Source organism: Lissotriton vulgaris, chromosome 10 (genome assembly GCF_964263255.1).
Source record: "Lissotriton vulgaris chromosome 10, aLisVul1.2, whole genome shotgun sequence".
Lineage (NCBI taxonomy): Eukaryota > Metazoa > Chordata > Amphibia > Caudata > Salamandridae > Lissotriton > Lissotriton vulgaris.
In genome coordinates this window covers 1,109,256,027-1,109,279,269 of record NC_141698.1, presented here as the reverse complement: position 1 = coordinate 1,109,279,269, position 23,243 = coordinate 1,109,256,027, and the positions used below count along the sequence as shown (strand labels likewise).

General features: G+C 45.3%; 1 protein-coding gene across 2 annotated transcripts in view; it reads left to right on the top strand.

Moving 5' to 3' along the window:
• Positions 1–6,118: 6,118 nt before the first annotated feature.
• The window catches only part of LOC147689408 (vomeronasal type-2 receptor 26-like), a 96,451-nt gene continuing 79,326 nt past the window's right edge, over positions 6,119–23,243 (top strand). The window contains exon 1 of one of the 2 annotated variants that reach the window (XM_086940087.1): positions 6,119–6,334. In XM_086940087.1, the coding sequence (XP_086796213.1) occupies positions 6,119–6,334 (216 nt within the window). Of the gene's footprint in view, positions 6,347–23,243 lie in introns of both variants that reach the window. The other variant, XM_086940086.1, reaches the window with a different exon arrangement.

Genomic DNA, 23,243 nt, shown 5'->3' with positions numbered 1-23,243 from the left:
TGTAGCAGTCACTTCCCAACACACCACGCCTGGTGGGCAGGGGGAGCAGTTGCAGCACAACTGAGTATGGAGGGCAGAAGGGAGTGGCAGAAAAATGGACCATGGAAGACAGAAGGAAGAAGCTAGAGTCATGGAATTATTTCAATTGAATAAAGGGTGGAGAGAACAGGGATAGGTGACAGCTATCTGCCCATTCTGTGCAGGTAGGTGGGGCAGTGGCAGGTCCATGGAACTTGGTGGGAAAAAGAGAGTGAGCAGGGGCATATATACAGACTTTAGAGGGCTGGGGATGGAGGGTAGAGGCAGCAAGCTGAACACATAGGCTAAGCAGGAGGGCTATGATAAAGGCATACCCTCAGGCAACAGAGGGAGGAGAAGTGGACAGGGACATCAAGCTAAAAAGCAGGCAGTGGCAGTATATCGAACCATGCAGGACAGGTGGGAGGGGGCAGATGTATGGACTCAGACAGCAGAAGGAAGGGAGGAAGTGGGTACTAACAGCAAGCTAACTGTGCATGGCAGTGGAGGAACAATGGCCACACAGAGCTGAAGGAGGGCGAAGAGGTATGGGCTTGGGCAATGGAGGACAAGGAAGAGGGGGGCAGGGGCAACAAGCATTGATGGGGCAGCACAACGGTCAATGCCAGCCCAAACCTTGCATCCAGCACCCCCTGCCATGCATTACAATGGACATCTTACTTTACATAAAAAAAACTAAAGATTCACTGTAAAAAACAAAGGTTAAAGTGACATTATAGTTAGAAACTGTAAGAATATCTAACTTCAGGTTAAAAAAAACATAGAAATTCACTGGAGAAGCCAAAGGTTAAAGGGATGCTATAGTTAGGTGAAAATTACATGTAAAGCATACCATTTGAAGCTAACAAAACCACAGAAATTTAACAGTTATAATTATCCCACGCAACTATAACTCCTACCCAAAAGAAACTATAATTTGCGTCCTCACCATGCACAGCTTTTACCCTTGCATAATAAATCACCGATGACATATTCATTTACTACATTTATACTATACTTAATCCCATCTGAAATGCCATCATTGTTGATAATACTGTGCAAGGTGGGAGCACAAATTATAATTAATTTAGCGTTTCCTCCCAGTGGATGTGAAAAATAAGATTCAAACATAATCAAAATTTCCCTCTGGTAAATTTCCCCCTCCCTGCAACCTTGCGTGCTGGACTTAAAACTACCTGTCTCCCCAACAATGCAGAGCACCTGTTACTACAAAGAAAGTGTAGAGCGAACAGGTTGCTGTGCGAGGTCCCTGATAATTTGTCATCTTTTCTCATCCCGCAAGAATTACATTGTATTTCCAAGTCAAATCAAATCAAATCAAGCTTTATTCGATTTTTGTAGTACAAAAATTCATAAAAGCATACATGGTATTGCAGAAATAAATAAGACATGTGGACACAATATAAAAATAATTCATTCAACAGTCATAGTTACGAATAAAGCTAAGAGTAAGTGGTGCTAGATGCTGTCATTTAACTTTAACATATTAAAGATTGTTTGCTACTCCTGATTATACTTTTTAAAATTGAGACTATTTCTCTTGTAAAACAATCAATGCCTAAAATCTACAGTGCAATAAAAGCTGGGCAGCATTGCTTCAGACCCCATAATTTTAAAATGGGAAGGATCCATCCCCTTCTGTTTGCAATTTAGAATTTACAGAATATTACTACGTGCAAATTAATTTGCTGGGAAACCTCATCACACGGGCAGGGGCACAGAATTTTAGACCAGTCATTTATTGAAGCAAAGCTTACCAAACGATGGAAGATGTTAAGTCTGAAACGAGTCATAACCAGCCTATCATAGCCGCTTGACATATCGGTTAAGTAAGGCTGAATGCCATAGGTACTTAACAGCATTTGATTTTGAAGTACCGTCTGTCGTGAGGCTCCTCCAGAAAATCTGATTGCCTCCAGGTGAACCATACAAGACTTTTTAAAAGCTTTTCTGGAAATGTTAGTCATAGACAGGGGGTCTTCAAAATAGCCTGCATGCCCCATATTGTTTGTGAAATCTTTATTGTACTTCAACTAGCGTATTTCAGATACAAGATCCAGTTTGAGGCTGTCTCTTAAGATTTCACAGTTAAATTCTGTCGCATTTGAGGACCAAATGCGATGCCAAAGGAGGACAGGTTGTACTTTTATTATATCTGTTATGTACAGCACTCCAAATTCTGAGTGACAAATATAGGTCAAAGTACTGCATGGGACTGCCGACAGGAACCTTAAAAAGGCGCTCTGTGTCTTTTGAATATAATTTACGTTGCAATAGCCCCATATTCCAGCACCATATATGGCTGTGCTAATGCATTTCACGCTGTAAATGTGAAGCAGTTCCACTGGAGGTTTCTTTCCTAACTTCTTTTGAGAAACTTACCAAAGCTGAGTTGCTCGCATAAAATGCAAGTTTCTAGTTTTAATGGCTTGGGTCCAAGTTCCATTGGAATCAAATAAAATTCCTAAATAGGGATATGTTGTGGTCTTAGCCAACTTTTTATTGTCGATATAAATGGCTCTGCTCTTCGAATTTCCTTTCCCACAGCTCATAATAAAAGTTTAGGATGTGTTTACTCTCAGGTCCAGATTTTTCATATAATCGTTGGAAGTGTCAAGGGCCCGTTGTAGAGCCAATGGAGTACGGGCCATTATCACAGCGTCATCAGCATGGAGAAGGGCAGGCAGGTGGCGGCTGGCTATCTGTGGTAGATTGCAACATTTCCCAAGCATTGTCTGCTCTAATATATTAGTGTATAGTGTAAAAATAAAAGGGGCCAAAACGCAACCCTACCTGACCCCACTCTCCATGCTGAAGGGCTCCGTACACTCACTGTTCGTCCGATAGCGGACTCTGGCATACGCATTACTGTACAACTGCCTCAGGAATTGGATTAGAGCTGCCTCCACCCCCATACAGGCTAGTATATTCCATCATTTCTCATGGATGACACATTCGAAGGCGGCCGTGAGATCTTCAAAAGCTAGATGTAATTGGCCCTAACTTGATCTTGTGTATTTCCCCATTAAAATACTGAGGTTCAAGCCTTGCTCTAATGTGCCCAATCCTTTCCTATTTCCAAGTCATTTCTGGGAGAGAGGTCCACAAACCTCCAGGCAATGTGCCTACCTATGCCAAGGCTACTATGATGTAGGAAGGCATCTCTCAGTTCAGCAGTCTCCAAGGTCTTACTGGAATCAACAGCACTTGGGAAGTCCCTAGTCTCCCGTTCCAGCACTAATATCCCTTCATCAAATGCTTCCCATGGGCTTTCTATTCTCTGGAGTCGCAAAGTGTCAGGTCTTCCGTTCTGCCACAAACTTTTACCTTCACAGGAAAAACCTCATGTATTAAGAATCTTTCACTCACAGCACATTTTAGATACCATTGAAGCTCCATCATATGTGTTGTACGTTTTGCTGTGAAAACATTTATGGTGGCATTTTAATATTGTAAGTTTCTTGTGTACTTGTAGGACTGCATCCTTATCTTAAATGATGATTAAAATGTGTACAATAATAGTTCGGTGTGGGGATGTGGTACGGAGAGGCAGTGTTGGGGCCCTAAAGTCAAGTTCTCCAGGAAGAGTTCCACACTTGACCCGTCTGCCCACTCAAGTACCCCTACACTCAAATATTGTTCCTTCTGGAGCAGTCCTCGTAGTCTAATGATGTGTCTCCTCCAATGGCAGCTCCTCTGCTATGGCAGAGGATCGTCGCCCCGCTGCTTTTAAGCGGTGCAAAGTAGAAACATAAAATAATAATAACTTTGAGTTATTGTCATTTTATGCTTCGTGCTTCTCTACAGGCCGGCAGGTGGGCTGGCCCAATCTGCTCTCAGGGCAGGGGAGGAGTGGTTTTCTACTCCTAAGTGCACATTACTGATTGGCTGGCCCTCTCGGGCCAATAAAAACAATCATGCACACTTTCCCTGTTCTCCATGAAGGCTGCCTCACAGCCTGCATGGAGAACATGCCCAGGACCGCATTCCCTGGCTGAAAGTTGAACCAGGATGCTCAGACCAACTGTGATTGGTCAGTGGGGCCTGGCTGTGCTTTCTGTTCCTCGAGTTTGACAAGGGGATCAGGAGCAGAGACGCGGGAGTCTGCGGCAATTTAAGTTTTTAAAATTTTATACTGTGTAACATACCGCCCCGCCGCACCACCCGTGAGCCATACCAGCCGCCACTTGTTTCCTCCCTCATTGGACCGTTCTGATCTGCGCTATATGGGCCACCATGTCATGTCCAGCCTGGCACACACTGCTCCCTTGTGCTGCGTGGTACTGCAGCGCTACCACCACTTAAGCTCAGGGATTCACAATCAGACGCATTCCACCTACTTAATTACAGTCACACTGTTTCTTCTTCTACAGCTTCCCCTCACCTTGCTGCAGCATTGCAACTGCTGGTGTCAATTCGGGCTAGATTTCAGGATGGATGCATCAGTGCTAGACAGCCACAAGTGTGCCACAGCTGGAGAAAGCTCAAGAGCTTCATATCTTGATAGTTATGGTGGTTTCCAACTCTCTTCCATTCACACTGCACTGCACAACAGTTACCTTGCTGTGTGAATTGTAAGTAACCCAGCCCTGATTATCAGATTCAGTCATTATTCCAAACAATGTATTATACATGTATAGGTCCTTTAAAAGACTGAACATGCTAAACCAGCCAACATTTTATGTGCTTTTAGGCTCATCCTACTGAGTAGTCTCTAACTAATTAGTGCTTTTATATATCCTAATATAACTTAGTGTTTCCTCACAAAACCACTAAATGAATAAAATAAATATATTAACAAGGAAGCCAATATCAAAATACCCGGGTGGCTAGTGGCTAGAGCGAGATCTAAGCAGGTACTTTTTCAGACTTCACTTTGTGATCTCGCGCAGCCATGAATATCTCTGCGATGACCTCTGCATGAACCCCACAGATTCAACCCACCCATGCTTCACCTTCCTCTTCAATAAATAGTACATGATCACAGACATAGGCACTTTGGGGCAGATTTACTAAGAAGTCATGCAACACAACACAGCAGGACAACTTGCTGCGATGTGTTGCACGACAGGGGCAGAGCAAAATGTGCCACATCTACTAAGATATGCTGCATTTCTACTCACCCCCTGCGCTGCTGCACTTTGTACTGCCTAGCACCGAACCGGTCACACTCGCACCATGCTGCAAGGGGGGCTGTATTAAGAGGATTGCTTCACTCTAATGAGGTTTTTCCTTTTCCTGTGTGCCACAGAATTCAGTACAAGTTTAATGAGGGAATAACAATGAGAAAAAAAGTAATTTCTCCTCATTATGTCTCACTTGGAAAGGCGTGCCATTTTGACAGAACCCCAGTTCACAATTTTTTATTAAATCTGGGATTGCACCAGTATCAATGGGTGGATGCAAGGGAGTGCTCATGCTCCACCTTTGAAATACTTTATCAATGCAGGGTGCTTTAAGGCAGCAATTTGGGCTGTCATGAGTTACTCGGGATTTACTAAGCTATGCAAGGTGGCTTTGTGTGGCTTATTAAATCCCATTCCAGGGATTGCGTTGCCTTGTGTCACCTACTATGACACAGGGGGATTGCAAGCCCTTTGTAAATCTGCTCCTTTGTGACCAAGTCCTATCACCCCAAACCTGGCACTGTCAACTGAATGACTCCAGTTATTGCCATCATGGCATGACCAACTCCTGCAACACCTATCAATTTAATTGCACCCGTCTGCTGAATACCAGCATCCAATGCCCCTTCAACAGGCAAAGTGTGTTCTCTACCACTGAAGTCATCTTGTTATTTCTACAGCACATTCTCTGCCTCAATCTGGCATGGCAGCAGCTCTTCCCTGCATTGTCAGTCTGCAGGACTACACCAGGACAACTGCAGTTGTTCTGAGCTGCATTGGGTTGGACCCTTTATGACATCTGACCCACCAAAAGTGCCTTATTTACAAACGCTTCTGCAACAATGTTATGTCTATGAGTAGCAGCCCACTGCTGTAGGTATTATTGGAGCTAATGGGTATTTATTCACTCTGTCACTTTCAATTTCTCTGTCTTCTTCCAGTTACATCATTACATGCAGAATCTTCATTTTAAAACTTCCTCTGGTGATGAAATCTACTTTGATGATCAAGGGGACCCTCCCACGCACTTTGAAATTTCCAGTTGGATTTACTATGACCACAATAATGCCACAAGGACCAAAGTGGGAAGCTTCCATCTAAACCCTTCTGGGGAAGAACAGTTCATCATTGATGACCGAGCCATTCACTGGCACCCCAACTTTAAAGAGGTAATGGCTCCTGTCTGATTTGGGAACAATCTTGGAAAAAGGTGAGAAACATGAGGATGTGAAAGGACAATCATGATCTAATGGAAAAGTAATTGTTGCCCCAAGGACAGTTTGAACTAGCGGTGAGGGGCCTATGTACTTATTTTTGGTGCAGGCAGCACAGCAGGTCACTTTGCTGTGCTACTCTGCATGAAAAGAAAACTGCAGGAATACTCCATATCTATGGGATGCAGCACATTCCTGTGCTTTCTCACTGTGCAGGTGCACAATTGGCTGCCTAGCACCAATGCAGGCAGCATTGCACCACTGTGCAAGGGTGCCTTCATTGTAGAAAATATAGTATTTGTGCCCGAAGGGACACCTTCTTGTACAAAAACAATGGAGGCGCTTTCCTCCTGCTATGTGTGCTGCACATTGCAGCACAAAAAGAAAGAGGAAAAAACAAGATGAAATAAAGTTATATCTGCTCTCGCATTTCCAGCATTACATGTCCTTGTAAATCTGTGGTAGCATCCAAATCCATGGGTGTTGCATGGGAACACCCACAACGTCACCCTTGGAATGCCTCTTTGATGCAGATTAGGTAACGCAGCGACTTGCTCTGCTTTGCCTTACTCCATATATAAGACCATGAAAAGCCGCTCAAAGTGGCTTTGCGTGGCCTCGTAGATATAGGTCAGCACTCTGCGCTGCTGGTGCATCAGAAAAAGTGCCTCTGCTTCATTTAGAGGTAGAACAATGTGGGGTTTTCACCTCAGAGCATAAATTGGCTCAGATGGCAGAAAACATTAACCTAACGGCTTGTCTGCCACTTGACCACCAGCTTACAGTATCAGGTGCAGGTGCTGTACTGGGCACAGCGAAGGTCACCACATATCTCTGGGTCACCATGTCTGGATTTGAGACCCATAGCAGGGGAATTGTTAAATGACACCCACACTCAAGGACAATGTTGGAAGCTGTGTTTTCTGGTTGGAAGATATGAATATCCAGCCAGGCAGAATCCACCACCTGTGTCAAGGGCAGGTGATTACACTCACTGTATAACCTGTGCTCACCCTTGGGTAGCTTGGCACTAAGCAGTCAGACTCATCACAGAGGCAGTGTGTAAAGCATTGGCTCAGCACTCCCTAACGATAAATACCCAACGCGGTACAAAAGAGATTTCACACAAGACGTATGAAAAAAATCATTTGTACTCAACACACATATGCCATCAATGCAAAATAAACATTGTGTACTTTGGGGCATAAATCACACTTGGAATTATTGCTAGCAATACTAGGCCCACTTGTGATGTCATAGTAGGAAGAATGTTCACACTGGGGACAATTCCCAATCAAACCCCCCACACAATACACAGCACCCGTATGCGGTGCAACACACTATCCACCCCAAGCCCACCACAACAATCCTTATAATTCAATCCCGCACAGTTATAGGGGGAACACCAGCTCACAACGAAATCAGGAACATTTAGGAAATTCAACCACTTTTTAGCAGCTCCTCAGGCCGGGTTAACTCAGTTACAACCAGTGTTAAATGAAAAGTGCCTTTGGTATGAAATCAACTCATAAAACTGCACTGCCAGTCAATGTTGTGAAACACTAGCAGTATGCACACTGTTACTCCAACACACACTCACTCCGCACTGCCACACAATGCCACTGATACCAGCCAGTCTGTACAGATTGTTCTTAATCAATAAATCAATCATAGCATTTGTAAAGCGCACTACATACCCATGGGGGTCTCAAGGCGCTAGGGGGGGTAGCTACTGTTCGAAGAGCCAGGTCTTGAGGAGTCTTCTGAAGGTCAGAAGGTCTACGGTCTGCCACTGGCAGATGGGGAGGGTGTTCCATGTCTTGGCGGCGAGGTGGGAGAATGATCTGCTGCCGGCTGTCACTCTTCGGATGCGGGGGACGGTGGATAGGGCGCGGTCTGCGGAGCAGAGCTGGAGGGTGGGAGTGTAGAGGCTGAGTCGGCTGTTGAGGTATGCTGAACCGGTGTTGTGGAGTGCCTTGTGTGCGTGGGTGAGGAGTTTGAAGGTTATCCTCTTGTTGACAGGGAGCCAGTGCAGGTCTCTCAGGGAGGGGTGTAATGTGGCTGCAGCGAGGGATGTTGAGGATCAGGCGTGCGGAGGTGTCCTGGATGCGTTGGAGCTGTTTCAGGAGTTTGGCCGGGGCTCCTGCGTAGAGTGCGTTTCCGTAGTCCAGTCTACTGCTGATGAGGGCCTGGGTGACCGTCCTTCTTGTTTCAGTGGAGATCCACTTGAAGATCCTGCGAAGTATGCGGAGGGTGTTGAAGCAGGAGAAGGAGATGGAGTTGACATGATTTGTCATGGAAAGGGTAAAGTCGAGGATGACCCCTAGGTTGCGTGAGTGGTCGGTGGGTGTAGGGGGAGCTCCTAGTGCAGTCAGCCACCAGGAGTCGTCCCAGACCGAGGTGGTGGATCCGAAGATGAGGACCTCTGCCTTGTCCGAGTTCAGCTTCAGTTGGCTGTTCCTCATCCAGTCGGCGACAGCCTTCATTCCTTCGTGGAGGTTGGTTTTGGCGGTGTGGGGGTCTTTGGTGAGGGAGACAATCAGCTGGGTGTTGTCGGCGTAGGAGATGATGTTGAGGTTGTGCCGTCATGCGACGTGGGCGAGTGGTGCCATGTAGATGTTGAACAGCTTTGGGTTGAGGGAAGAGCCTTGGGGTACGCCGCAGATTATCCTGGTGGCTTCAGAGCTGAAGGGGGGAGGCGGATGCTCTGTGTTCTGCCGGAGAGGAAGGAGGTGGTCCAGTCCAGAGCCTTCTCTTGGATTCCGGTGTCGTAGAGGCATGTTTGTAGTGTGCCAGTGTCGAAGGCGCCTGACAGGTCCAGGAGGATGAGGGCCGCGGTTTCTCCATTGACAAGCAGGGTTCTGATGTCATCGGTGGCGGCGATTAGGGCAGTTTCGGTGCTGTGGTTGCTACGAAACCCGGACTGGGACGGGTCCAGGATGCTGTTCTCCTCGAGGATGCTGGTCAGTTGTTTGTTGACGGCCTTTTCGATGACCTTCGCCGGGAACAGGAGCAGGGAGATGGGTTGGAAGTTCTTGAGGTCCTTGGGGTCCACCTTGGGTTTCTTGAGAAAGGCGTTGATCTCTGCGTGCTTCCGGAGAGCTGCCTCGAAGGAGATGCTGTTTAATTTCCGGAGATGGGGTGCGATGGTGCTGCTGGCTTTGTTGAAGATGTGGTGTGGGCAGGGGTCTTCCAGGGATCCGGAGCGGAAGAAGTTCATGATCTTGATTGTATCATCATTGTTGATGTTGGTCCAGGAGAGCAGGCGGTTGGTGTGGGTGGTGGTCGTGGGAGTGGGAGTGGGGGTCTCAGTGGTTTCCGGGGTGGTGGCGGTGTCAAAGCTGTCGTGGATGTCTGCAATCTTGGGATGGAAGAAGGTGGCCAGCGAGTCGCAAAGGTCTTGTGAAGGTGGGATGTCGTTGGAGTTGGAGCTGGGGTTGGAGAGTTCCTTTACAATGTTGAAGAGCTCTTTGCTGTTGTGTGTGTTGTTGTCTAGGCGGTCTTTCAAGGAGGTCCTTTCGGCGGATCTGATGAGGGGGTGGTGTCTGTAGGTGGCGTTCTTGTGGGCTGTGTAGCTTTCCGGTGTTCGTTCACGGATCTAGTTTTGTTCGAGTTTTCGGCAGGATCGCTTGGAGGCCTGGAGGTCTTCGGTGAACCGTCTGGCTTTCTTTTTGGTGTGGGTGTTGGAGGGCTTCTTGAGCAGGGTGAGGGTGTGGGCACAGTCGTTGATCCACTATCTGAGGTTACGGGCTGCGGCATATGCTTATATGTAATCAGCATCCTAATGTGGTGCACAGACACTCAGCAGGCCAAATGATAACACACTGCAGACACTGCGGCCCAAACCTCCCTTTACCCTCTAGTTCACCCTGGCTGTCTCACAACCTCAGATGCATAATCCCCAGGCCCCATTAGTATGGGTTTTCAGGAACAGGTGAAGAAATTAACAAGTTTAATTAAGAGTTAGACGTAAACAACAGGGGTTTGGGTGCCACTCAGGAAGTCACCCACAGTCTCTCACCACACCCTAATACGCAGACTTATATAGGTACATTTCACATTGCCCTTCTATAGTCATAGAAATCCAGTCCTTATTTAGGCAAAGTCTATGCTACCCAAATACAGGCATGGCTACTTCCATCCGTTCATCTACGTCACAACGATTTCTTGGAAAACCAGACTCTTAAGCCGTTAAGGACTTCCCCTTGCTTGGATATTGATTTCTCCAAGAACTCATTTATTATGCATGAACATCTATTCCTTAGGGGTTCATTCATGATGTTCATATGCCCGACTTTACGTCAATACTGGCATTCCTAAACACCATCAAGGTTTAAATATACCTTCACTTGCTCTGGCAAAGCACTGTGTGGTTCGGGCAGTTCGACTACCTACTTGCACGACGCAGCTCGCCACAGCAAGTCCTGAAGGAAGCCAACTATCCATCTGACTCACTGACTAGAAGCTGTCATCCTCCTGCCGAGAATCCAGCTTGAGTGTTTCTGACTCCCCTTGCGGGGTGTTGGGAAATCGAGTCCCGGGAAAGAGATACCAACCTCTCTCCTTTTAAGGTATGGAGCTGATTAGAACCTAGAGAAACCTTTGGCAGATTCTTGGGAAACCTAAACTTAACCTACTTCTTCCCTTGTACTAGACCTAGGTTAGGTACACTGGGGTAGGCGTATTTTAGAAGCACCAGTTGAGTATTTTAGCCTGTGTTATTTATGTATGTATTTTTATATATGTCATAGCAACAGACAATGCTTTTACATTATGATTTTATATTACTGTTTACGCTGGACGCATTATACTTTGCGTTCTGTCTAACAATTGTAGCAGTTCATATCTCTTGCATGAGAAATAAGACTGTTCAATAAACCTTTTTATTGAAACGCCCATCTCTCTATCTCTATGTCACTCTGTAGAAACGAAGCATGCACAATTGACTGAGTAACATAGTTATCTATTGCTTCCATGACTCCACAAAAGTTGTCATGTTTATGCAGTTGTCAGAAACGAATCCCTTCTTGTTTATTTGAGAACGTTTCTAGTGACCTCTGAGTTAGCTGGCACACACACAATTAAGTTAAATATACTCGATAGAGACATACTGACCACAGTCCTATGTCAAATCTATACTGTATGTTATTCCAATGCGCAGAGCCTATTGTGAATATAGGAACTACACTACACTACAGAACATCCCAACAGCGCCACAAGAGTGGTCTCCAACCTGCCAAGACACTGCCACATCTCCCAGGACCTGGCTCCCCATCGAAGCTAGAGTCACCTTCAAGATGCTCACCCACGCTCACAAGGCCCTCCACGACACCGGACCAGCATACCTGAACAGCCGACTCATATTCACACACCCCAAAGGACCCTACGATCAGCCCTGCTCTCCTACGCAGTGGTCCCCCGCACCAAAAAGACCAGATCGGGAAGCTGCTCCTTCTCCTTCCTCACGGCCAAAGCCTGGAACGACCTTCCTCTCCACCTCAGGCAGACAATATCACTCCCCATCTGCGCAAGAAACCTCAAAAACTGGCTCTTCGACAGACCCCCTCCTTGATGGACTGGAACCTTTGATCCCCCCAGTGCCTTGAGACCTTAATGGGTGAATAGTCACGCTTAACAATCACCTGATTGATTGATTGATTGATTGAATGGTCTTAAAACACAAAGGAGTCACGCAGTCTCTTGATCCACTTCTCAACTGTCTCAGAAGCGTTGCCCCAGCCCAGTGAATCTCTCTCACTATTCCCAGGCGCCACAATGTCTTTGGGAGAGGCCAAGTCAGAAGAGGCAGTTGGTCCGTCGAGATGATGGTCAGAAAGGGAGCATCAATGAATGGGGAAAAATACCAGGGAGCCTCTCAAAAGCAGAAGGAACCCCCTCAGTTACACATTGATCTGTGTCGCATCCAGGCATCCAGGCAGTCTAGGCACAATGTCTGGTGCTCATTAGTATGAGTCGCACCATCAATGTTTCTTATAAATTGCTCAACTGCAAACCACTGTTGCAGCCCAAAGTAATGTTGAGTACTTCTCCATGTTATCTTAAGGGAATAGCAAGTCTCATAGTAAGTGAAAATGCTTCGGTATTTTACACTACCTGACAGCATGAGCGCTAATGCGTACACAGACATGCAATAGCAGGTTGGACACAGACCCAGGCACCATCAGTGCCAGGGTGCTCACAGAAAGCCTGAAATGGCAGATTGGATATGGGTTTAGCCATCCTGGGTGCAAGTGCTTACACACAGGCCTACATGGTAGGATGGACATGTAGTCAAGGGCACCATAGGTATAAGTGTGCACGCACAAGCCTGCAAGAGCAGTCTGGACACATAGTAAAGAGTACCATAGGTGTAGGAGTGCACACATAAGTCTGCAAGAAAGATGAGACACGTAGTCCCTAGCACCATTGGTGCGAGTGCAAAACCCAAATCTGCAAGGGCAGGCAGGACACATAGTCCCTATCACCATAGTTGCTGCTGCACATGCACAAGTATGCAATGGCAGGCTGTAAAAAATTGGTTTTCCCACTACGGAGCAAGTGTACTCACACAGGCCTGTGATGGCAGGCCGGACACATAGTGCCTTACACCCTGGGTGCAGTGCATCAACTACAGGCCTATCCCGGGTCTTGGAACATCGTTGTCGTAGCTATGCACACATTGGCCTGCGATGGCATGTCAGACACCTATGTGGGTGCGCTCCCATAAGACTGCAGCTCCAGACTGGACACGTATTCAAATCAGCACAAGGGCCAGTGCGTACACCCAGGCCCGCAATGACAAGCGTACACACACACAGGTGTGCCATGACAGACCAGCACATGTCTCAGAACATTGTTTGGGCACCACTTCCTAACATGTATAGGAAGGAGATCATACTTTCACATTGTCGGTATGGTGAGAACGTGCCCCAGGCCCTAAGGCCACACAAGAGCATTGCCAACAGCTCAAGAGTGCCCTGTGGGGAGTCAAACTCCAAGGCAGAGGAAAACCTGCGTGTGTGCTCCTCGGAGGACAGCCATATCTCCCCGCCCTGCCTTCAGCTGACCACCCCAGTGCCCCTCAGGGCTTTCTTGGGAGGTGTTCGCATGGTATTAGAAGGCCCACTCAGAATTAGCTGAGGCATGAGTGATGGCATCATAAGCAGGTGTGCAATGGCGCCTCACAGGCCGGCGATGGCAGGTCCAATACATGGTTGACAGGGTATCCAGGGGGTGGCACACTCGGTGCTACGTCCCACTACTATCAAGTATTGTACCTGCGCCGGGTATGTTGTGTGCCTGTTTATGGAGTATGTGTAGGTACAGCACTGAAACCAACAACGTACACACCCCTTCCTGGTATGTGCAGGACAGGCAGGCGCACCTTGCCTCTGCAGTACAGCAGGACGGTGCCAGGAGACCTATGCTCAGGCAGAAAGATACAGCAAAAGCCAGCAGCAACTACATCACTGAGACCGCCCTGCTCCCTGCCACAGATGACATCTGCACCCTCCTCAACCAAGGCAACACTGCAGCTCTGATCCTACTTGACCTGACAGCAGCTTTTGACACAATCTCCCACCATACACTCCCAACCAGACTACACGACGCTGGCATACAAGGAACCGCCCTTGACTGGATCCACTAGTTTCTCACCGGCAGAAGCCAACAAATCAGAATACCACCTTTCCTATCTGAGTCCACATAAATCAACTGCAGAGTGCTCCAGGGATCATCACTCAGCCCAACCATCTTCAACATCTATATAAGCCCCCTCGCCACCATTGTCAGACAGCACGGCCTCAGCATAGTTTCCTACGCCAACGACACCCAGCTCATCCTCTCCCTCACCAAGGACCCCACCACCACCAAACTCAACTTCCAAGAAGGAATGCAGAGTGTGGCATCCTAGATGAGCAACAGCTGCCTGAAGCTGAACTTGTAAAAGACAGAAGTCCTTGTTCTCAGAACTACACGGTCAGCTTGAAATAATACCTGGTGGCCCACCGCCCTCGGCAGCCCTCCAACCCCCATGGACCACGCCAGAAACCTCGGCATCATACTCCACACCTCCCTCTCCATTAGCAAGCAAGTCAAAACCGTTACTTCCAGTTGCTTCAACATCCTCCACATCCTCCGGAAGACCTTCAAATGGATCCCCATCAAGTCAAAGAAAACAGTCACCATGGCACTCATAAGCAGCAGACTGGACTACGCCGGTGTCAACAAGTCCCTACTCTGCATACTCCAGACGATGCAGAACACCGCCGCCCGATTTGTGCTTGGCACCCCCCAACAAGACTACATCAGTCAACACCTACGGAACCTCCACTGGCTCCCCGTTGAGAAGAGAGTCACTTTCAAGATACTCACCCACGCCTCCAAATGAGTACACAACACAGGACCCCAACACCTCTAACAAAGAATCACCTTCCACGTACCCAAAAGAAACATCCGATCCGCCAATCTCACCCTCGCAGAAACCTCGTGCATCCACATCGCAAGAACAGGGCGAAGAGCCTTCTCCTACATCGCGGCCAAGACCTGGAACGAGCTCCCAGTAGACATTAGACGCTCCCCCTGCCTGAACAACTTCCGGAAGGATCTCAAGACCTGGCTTTTTGACTCAGCGGAACTGCTACCTCTTCTCTTCCCCCAGCACCTTGAGACCCACATGGGTGAGTAGTGTGCTTACAATTCTCTGATTGATTGATAAATACATTATAACATAAAGGAATAATCAAAATAAAGGGGGAGGGAATTGGTGCCGAACATAACATTGAGTTAAAAATTGGGATCACAAGTGCCAAAAGTGACAATCTCAATACTGCCATAATGACATTCTAGAACATGGGCTAGCTTGTACCTATGGGTTACTTTCCCCCCAGTTGCGAGATGTGCAAATCTTCGTAAAGTGCTATATCAGACATCCTATATAGAACATGCAATCTCACAAGTCATTCATCACAAAATTGTTAAAAGACACAAGAACATTAAAACCATGAGTGGTGTTGCAGGGATTCTGCACAAACACAGAACAAAGCATAGTATTATTGGACCTTGGTATACAGGGACTGAGTCATCCTACTACCTTAGTACCTATGAGCCCAGGACCGGCTAGCTATAATGTCTCACTTGCCCTCCTACTTACAGAGCAACAAGTGAGTAGACACCCCAGAACACAGCGCTTCCCACTCTCTCAGGACTAGCTGATACAAAGCACACCCTTTCACTCACACTCTTGTACTTGTTCACAATAAGATCACACAGAGACACAAACAAGTTCAAAATATTTATTTTAATGAACATGCTCTGATATGCAATATATGTGCTACAATAAGCAGAAAAATGCATAACACAAATTCAGTCAGCATCGCAAGTAGTCGTAAATCATGAAAAGAGCTGCCATAGTGAGAGACAGTGTAGTCTAACCTCAATCCCCTTGCACAAAAGCACAATGAATATATATTAGAAGATCTCTGGGTGTTATCTTCAGACCCCGTACCTCAGTCTATGGATGGTAGATCTACATCATTGGTGCTGTTATGCTCTTCCCTCTGGAAAGGTCCCTCTCCAAGGGTGAGCTACCCATCCATGTATTCCAATATGCCCAAAGTACGTATTCTCAAACAACAGCTGCATCTGTATGTTTTGTCTAGTTGAAAGGGCCTGACCAGAACAGAAGGGGCATTGTTGTTCCACCTTGTTCATGATGTTCAGACAAAATCCCAGGAACATGCAAAGCGTGAAAACAGCGATAGGTTCTGATGTGAAAATATCGACAGAGACGGAGTGAGGTCGGGTAGGGGCACAGGCCTCAAAAACCTACTAGGAACTATCTCCAGGGAACACTCAGCCGATTCTTATGGGGATTTCTTCCTGCTTAACTTGGACTACTACTTCCTTAACTTCACTGTGGCACTAGATTCATTATTGCAGGCCACAAATCTTTCCTATCTATCACCACACTCTTTCTGGTCCTGAAGAAGCGCATGGGATCTACTCCAGAGACCATTGAAATGCGCAAAATATGTTGACCTAAAAAAACATACCCACTAAGGGGGTGTGGTGAACCTATCTACAGAGGCCCATTATCTCCTTCACAGCAGCACCACCTTTTTGGTTTTTACAAATGACAGAGGGACTCTCTTTCTCAATAGACTTTTCTGGACACCCCTCCAGTAATGTTTTCACTCCACGTTAGGACACCACTGCCACTCACCCCCACGCACCCTCACTGCTTTATCCTGAAAAAATTTCCAAAAAAGTGACCCTTCAGGAGACCAGGAGGGCATTGCAGGGCCGACTCAATGAGGAGCAATAAACCAGTGATGAAGCATGACATTCTTTGGGGTGTGTGAGGGCACCAAGAACAGGACACATTGTCCCCAGTAATCGCAGTATTAGAACAAACATTATTTCTTCCTCTGCCTATCTCTTATAAAAACAGTGACCCTTGTGGAATATCATGATAATCAGACTAAATCCCAGGAATATGCAAAGTGTGAACACAGCAATAGAATCTCATTTGAAAATACATTTGCAAAATAACCTTGTGTAGTGACATGCTAAAAGCAGCAGACAGTCTGCAGTGGTCCCATGTTAACTTAGGGAAGATGACAATGTCCCACCGGGCCACAGGACAGTGGGTTTACTCCCATCAACCTGACAATCTCTTTTTTGTCGGTCACACTTTGCCATTTCCTAAACTGTTCCTGCTTGTAAACACTTACTATGCCAGATCCAAGATGACATTAGAAATCTGGAAATCGAAGAAACCATCAGTTTACTTGTGCCAGTGCAAAGGATTCTATATGCCTCCATATATCGTCAATTCTACTAATATATGGTGCTCGCCTGCTTCCCTTTAAGTGCTGGCATACCCTGTGCTGCCTTGCACCAAAGTGGGCATCTATATACCATGCTACAAGACAGCCTGCGCTAGGGGCAAAATAGTTTTTATGCGGGAAGGTATACCTTCCTGCAAAAAACAATCTTGTAATGAAATTTCAACTTCCTATTTGTGATGGAGACTGCATCACGCCTAGCAAGATAAAGTAAAAAGGTGAGATTCATGTATTTCTACTTATTACACATAGCTGAGGAAGGGGTAGCATTTCTAACTGCAGTGAATCTTGGAATGTGCCAAAATCCATAGATGGATCCTTGAAAATGCCCATATTCCATCAATAGAATGCCTCCAAGGTTCAGTGTAACTCAACACAGCACAAGGAGATGCATTGTGTTTTATTTAGTTTACCAAGCCACGCAAGGCGGTCAGCCATCGAGTGGCTTAGTAAATACCAACTAACATTTTGCGTCACAGCTGCATCTAAAAAGTGGCACAACCACAATGAAAAATGACAGTAAATCTTTGCCATAGTGCAGTCACTTCCACCACAGCAGCTACATGAGGTTTATGACGCCAACCCCACATTCTTGAACAGCACACTACAATAACATCCACGGTGCAAAGCAGGCAGGCACTTACAAACTGTCAGACCCCCACATTGATTCGCAGGATTATCCGCTTGAGGTAGAAACATTTAATGCCGAATATGCAGCAGACAATGAATAGGACATCAAATGATGATGTAAACCTTTTAACAACTATATTAATTGGAATCCAAAGGTATTTGCTCATCCTTCTAATTTTTGCCTGTGCTTAAAGTTAGCACTGTCTAATGAGAATGGACGGCTGTCATCATCTCTTTTGCTTGCATACGTATATATCCCCCTTCGGAAGTCATATAATATTTTAGTTGATTCCATGCTTTTATTCATTCATAGCGTTAGTGTTCTGGAGCAATGCCCTTTGGTTATTATTGTATCAGACTTCAATGCTAAAGTTTCAAATTTTGCCTGCATGACCTTTGCCAACACCAAAATGGATGGGGTATGGTGCATCCCTGAGGCGGTCTTACCTGAAAATGTTAGATCAGACAGGCCGAGTTTATGCTTCCTGGAAATCCTGAGATTACAGAGATTTATTTTCTTAAATTGCAGAATTCCAGAAGGCTCTCCAGTCTCCTACACTTTTCACTCCCCTCAAGGGCAATCCCTAATTGATTATATGGTGGTATCCCATCAAATATTTGCTGTGTGTACACAATTGGAGGTATTGGGACTGATTTAAGTTACCTTAGTATTGTTTCCATGTCTATTGATTTAAAGCTTAAACCTCTTGATTTCTGGGACTCCTGGAAACACAGTGGAGTTTATAATAAATCTAATGAGCGCACTTTCTGGTCTTATGACAACATAAAGAACATTAGATATAGCATTAAACAGAAAGCGTGGGCCCCCTGACTTTTCATTAGATGATCCTATCTCCTGATTCGAAAAGCAGTTTACCTTTTTTCAAACATTTGGGAATAAAGATACAGGTAAAAGTGTCAAGTTACCTATTAAGATCCCTTCGGCAGTAAAACAAGGTGAATTGCTAAATAAACTTCCTAGTAAGGAAACTATTTAAATGTTCTTTGATTCCAAAGCACGGGAAAATCAACTGCCTTAAGCATATAAGAACTAGACTGAAGGTGTCTGAATGAAAGAAGGAGAATGATTGGAAATTGATCAATCTGAGGGAAGCTGCTACTACATTTAATTCTTGTAAATATTGTGCTTTAATAGCCGAATACCAAGACACTAGAGTTAAAGCAGAGGCTATTCCAAAATCAGATGATGAGGGGACACACTACATTTCACAATTATATGGCTGTAATTTAAGCCACAGTGGCCAGTTTGCGCTCAGTCTTGAAGCAGTCACTGGAAATATATGGCCCGCCTTCATGTGAGGAGATTGAGGGATTCATTAGGGTGCAATAACTTCAGGTGCTGAGGGCCCTTAAGAACTCTCAATAGCACACATTAAACAGGTAGCCTCCTTTTGGGCTATCTCTTTATGTCCACTGTTTCAGTACTGCTATCTGTCTGGTGATATTACATCTTCTTGGTAGGGAAGTATTGTGGTACCCTTATGTAAAAACAATTTGAAAGCCTCTCCTGCTATCTATAGACAAATCACCCTCCTGCATGCGACTGGTAAATTATTTGCCAAAAGTATACTACTTCACCTTCAGGAATAGGAATTTAGCAAAAACCTCATACCTGCTGAGCAGGCTGGCTTCCATAAGAATTGTGATACCCTTGATAATATCACAGCCCTCAAAACCCCGATCAAAAAGTATCCATTGGCTAGGGGCAGGCCGCGTATTCTGCCTTCATTGATTTCCCCACAGTGTTCAACAGGGTTGACCGAGTGGTGCTGTGGAGAAAACTGTCTGCACTAGGGATTTCCGCTCATCTTCAGGGGTTAATAATTGGCTTGCACTCTTCTACTTGGACTCAGGTCCTAATGGGTGGGAACCAAGGTTTTTCCAGTGAAGTGGCAATGCATAATGGTCCAAAGCAGAGGTACCTGCTTATGTCTCTTCGTTCCTCACTCTACACTCCTGATTTGCTCCCTAGAGTTGCTCAGACAAAGACGGATCCACCTAAATTAGCTTTAATGAATGTTTGTTCATTGTATTCAGCACTGTTAATGCTTGTTTACACTCAATAAGGTTGTAAATATTCTCAGAAAATGACGTTTTGTATTAGATCTGTCAATAACACAGTTTTAGTTCATCTGAGGGATACCTTATGGATCCCCAGGTGCTACCTTTTATGGATGAACCAATTTATCTTTCAATGGTAGTGCTATGTTTTTCTTTTTTGCTTTAATTTTGTTGCATTAAAGATGAGGATGAATTGTTGCATTCTTTATCTGGAACTCTGTTGAGTTCCATATTACAATACATAAGAATTTATTATTTTTTCTAAATATATTTATTAATTTTTGCAGCACATTACAGTAAATAGAAAATCAACCATCAAACAACAAGAAATACACAGCACAGTATATCACAATAATACAGTACAAAACAAAAAGAAAAACACAAAATTACCACAGTAGGTACAACCTATCTCCCCATCAGCACTCTACTTTATCCTTACATTGTGTGGTATCCACAAAAAAACAAAAAAAAAAAACCAGCCCATATCTAGATATAGAAAGGGACCAACTGATGGTCACTCATTAACAAGCCAGACCCTCTTTCCAGGCCCTTATAGGCTCCGAAATCTTATTACCTAATCGCCCCGCTCTCCTACCCCTCCTAGCATATATCCCTTTTTCCAAGTTGTAGACAGCAAGGATCATTGCCAGCCACTGTTGCATCACTGGAGGTGTTTTATCCAGCCACGTCCTTGCTATTGCTAATCTAAACACAGCCATAGCCACAAATAAAAATTCGCCATATTCATTATCCGAGTCTATACTGACTCCTAACATAATCAGAGGGGGGGAAAGAGTAGTAGCCACCACCAGTGAATTGGACAAAAATCCTTTGACCGCCTTGATGAGTGTAGAGCTGAGGGCAGGTAGCAAAAATGTGAATGCGGTCAGCCTCTGGTGCGTTACATCTTGGGCAGGTTGTTCCGGAGGTTCCCCCCACACTGTGCTATTCTTGTCGGGGTAAAATATAAAGAAAATAAAATTTTATAATGCTGCGCTTGGAGTGAAGCTGAGCAAAGCACTGAGCATCCTAGATCTACTGAATCCTGGAAATACCCTGGATCGATCTCCAACTTATTAGCCCATTTGTCTCCATGTTTCCCCATATCATCTATTTTATTTGCTGCCAGGGCTGCATACAAACCACGGATTGCACACTCACCACCCCTTTCGATAGCCTCCATTATATTATTACTAGCAAACCCACTCGTCCCCCCTCTCTTATTACACAAAAATCTACGCACCTGGAGGTACTTAAAAAAGCTTTTCCTATTTAAGTGGTATTTAGCCTCCAGTGTTGAAAATTGCTGTACCTCCCCATCCGGCCCCAGCAAGTCCCCTATTTTCAGAATCCCCTTGCTTGCCCACTCAGATATAGTGGCATCGGCAAAAATCAATGGGGATAAAGTTCTATTTTTATAAAGATGGGTATATCTATTAAATCTTCCTAAGCCAAATTTCCTCGCAAACGCAGACCAAATATTCAACGTGGCTCAAATGGTCTTGAACCTTGTCCTTTTAAAATAGGAATAATCAGTACAATTTAATAAGCAGTTTTCCATCTCTGAATCAAGAATAGTTGCATAAACGTCGGTCGGTGGACGTTGATGTTATTCTAGGGTCTGGTCCCCCCTCACTCCCACTAGGCCATGCATAAACTGTAAAGCAGGCTGCCCAATAATAAAGTCTAAAATCCGGCGCCCCCATCCTATCTTCTCCCTTGGTAGAGTCATAAACCTGTACGCCCTCCTGGTTTTTCCGTGCGCCCAAATAAATCTATTTAACAGTACCTCCAGTTTATTAAACCATATACCCTCAAAAACCAATGGAATTGCCCTAAAAAAATATAAAAACTTCGGGAGAATCAACATTTTGATTACATTTGTGCGTCTTACCTGAGAGAGATAGAGATTATTCATCCTCATCAGGTCCGTACTGACCTTAGCAATTAGGGGTGCCAGGTTTAGTTCCACTACAGTATCCAAATCTGCAGAAATCTCTACCCCCAGATAAATTGCAGAGCTAACTACTCTGGGGTCACTACAGGAAACCAATGAGTTCTTAACTATTTGAGTTTTACTGCTGTTTAGCTTATACCCTGAAATTCCACCAAACAAGCGTGCCTCTAACTCTATCTCATGGATTGCCAAAGTAGGGTTGGGGGTAACTATTGCCACATCATCGGCGTATGCGAGCACTTTAAACTGCCTGCAATTTAGACCTATTGGTGGTATATTGGGGTTCCCTTCCAGCTTTCACAATAAGGGATCCCTGTACATTGCAAAAAGCAGAGGAGAAGATGGACATCCCTGCCTAGTCCCCCTCCTAATGCATACCGCTGCAAGCAAACCTTTGTTGACCCTAATCCGAGCTGACGGTTCCCTATATAATGCTTGGACTGCTTTAATATAGCCCTCTCCTAATCCGTACCATCTCATAACTTCCCACAAGTAGTCCCAAGAGACCCTATCAAACGCCTTTTCTGCGTCCAAAAATAAAGCAGCGATAGGGTCTCCTGGGACTTCGGTGGCATCAAACAAGGTAATCACCTGCCTAATATGTTGGGTAGTTCCTTTACCTGGTATACACCCATGCTGAGATATGCTAACCATGCCCTCAATCACCTTAGCCAGTCAATTCAATTCAATTCAATTCAAGGATTCTTTATTCGATGATTAAAAATCACCATAAAAGCACATACATATATACAACAATTAAAAAATTCATTAAATCTTTATCAGACTCCTAATTATAATAATTTCTTATACATATACTAAAAAAAAGGGAAGGAGAAATAAGATACTTTAAAAAATATAATAACAGTTTTGGAAATCATTCCTCTCCTTTGGTTACACTTAATCGGACCGCCACTTTAATAAAATTCATTATACAACACAATGTTAAAGGGTCAGATGCTTGCTGTAAATAGATTAAATGATTCAGAAAAGGGGGTGGTGATGAACAGAGTGTCTGAATTAAGCAGACCATTCTTGCCCAGTCCAAAGATCAGGGCTTGATCCATCACCGTTTTTTAGCTCACTGCACCATGCCAGCTCAGAACCTGGCTACATGCAAATTAGTCTGTTCCTGTCCCAGTGCAAGATGGGCACTCTGTTCATCACCACCCCCTTTTCTGAATCGTTTTTGGCCACTATAGGTGTGGCAGGGTATACTCAGACATGAGTCCCTTGCTCACTGCACCATCAGGATTCAAGCAAGCTGGGCCGACGACGGCTGAAATGCCAGAAACCGGTCCCCGGAAGCTTGTCTCCTTTCTGGTGAAGAATTGGCTTGGTAGTTTGGTCT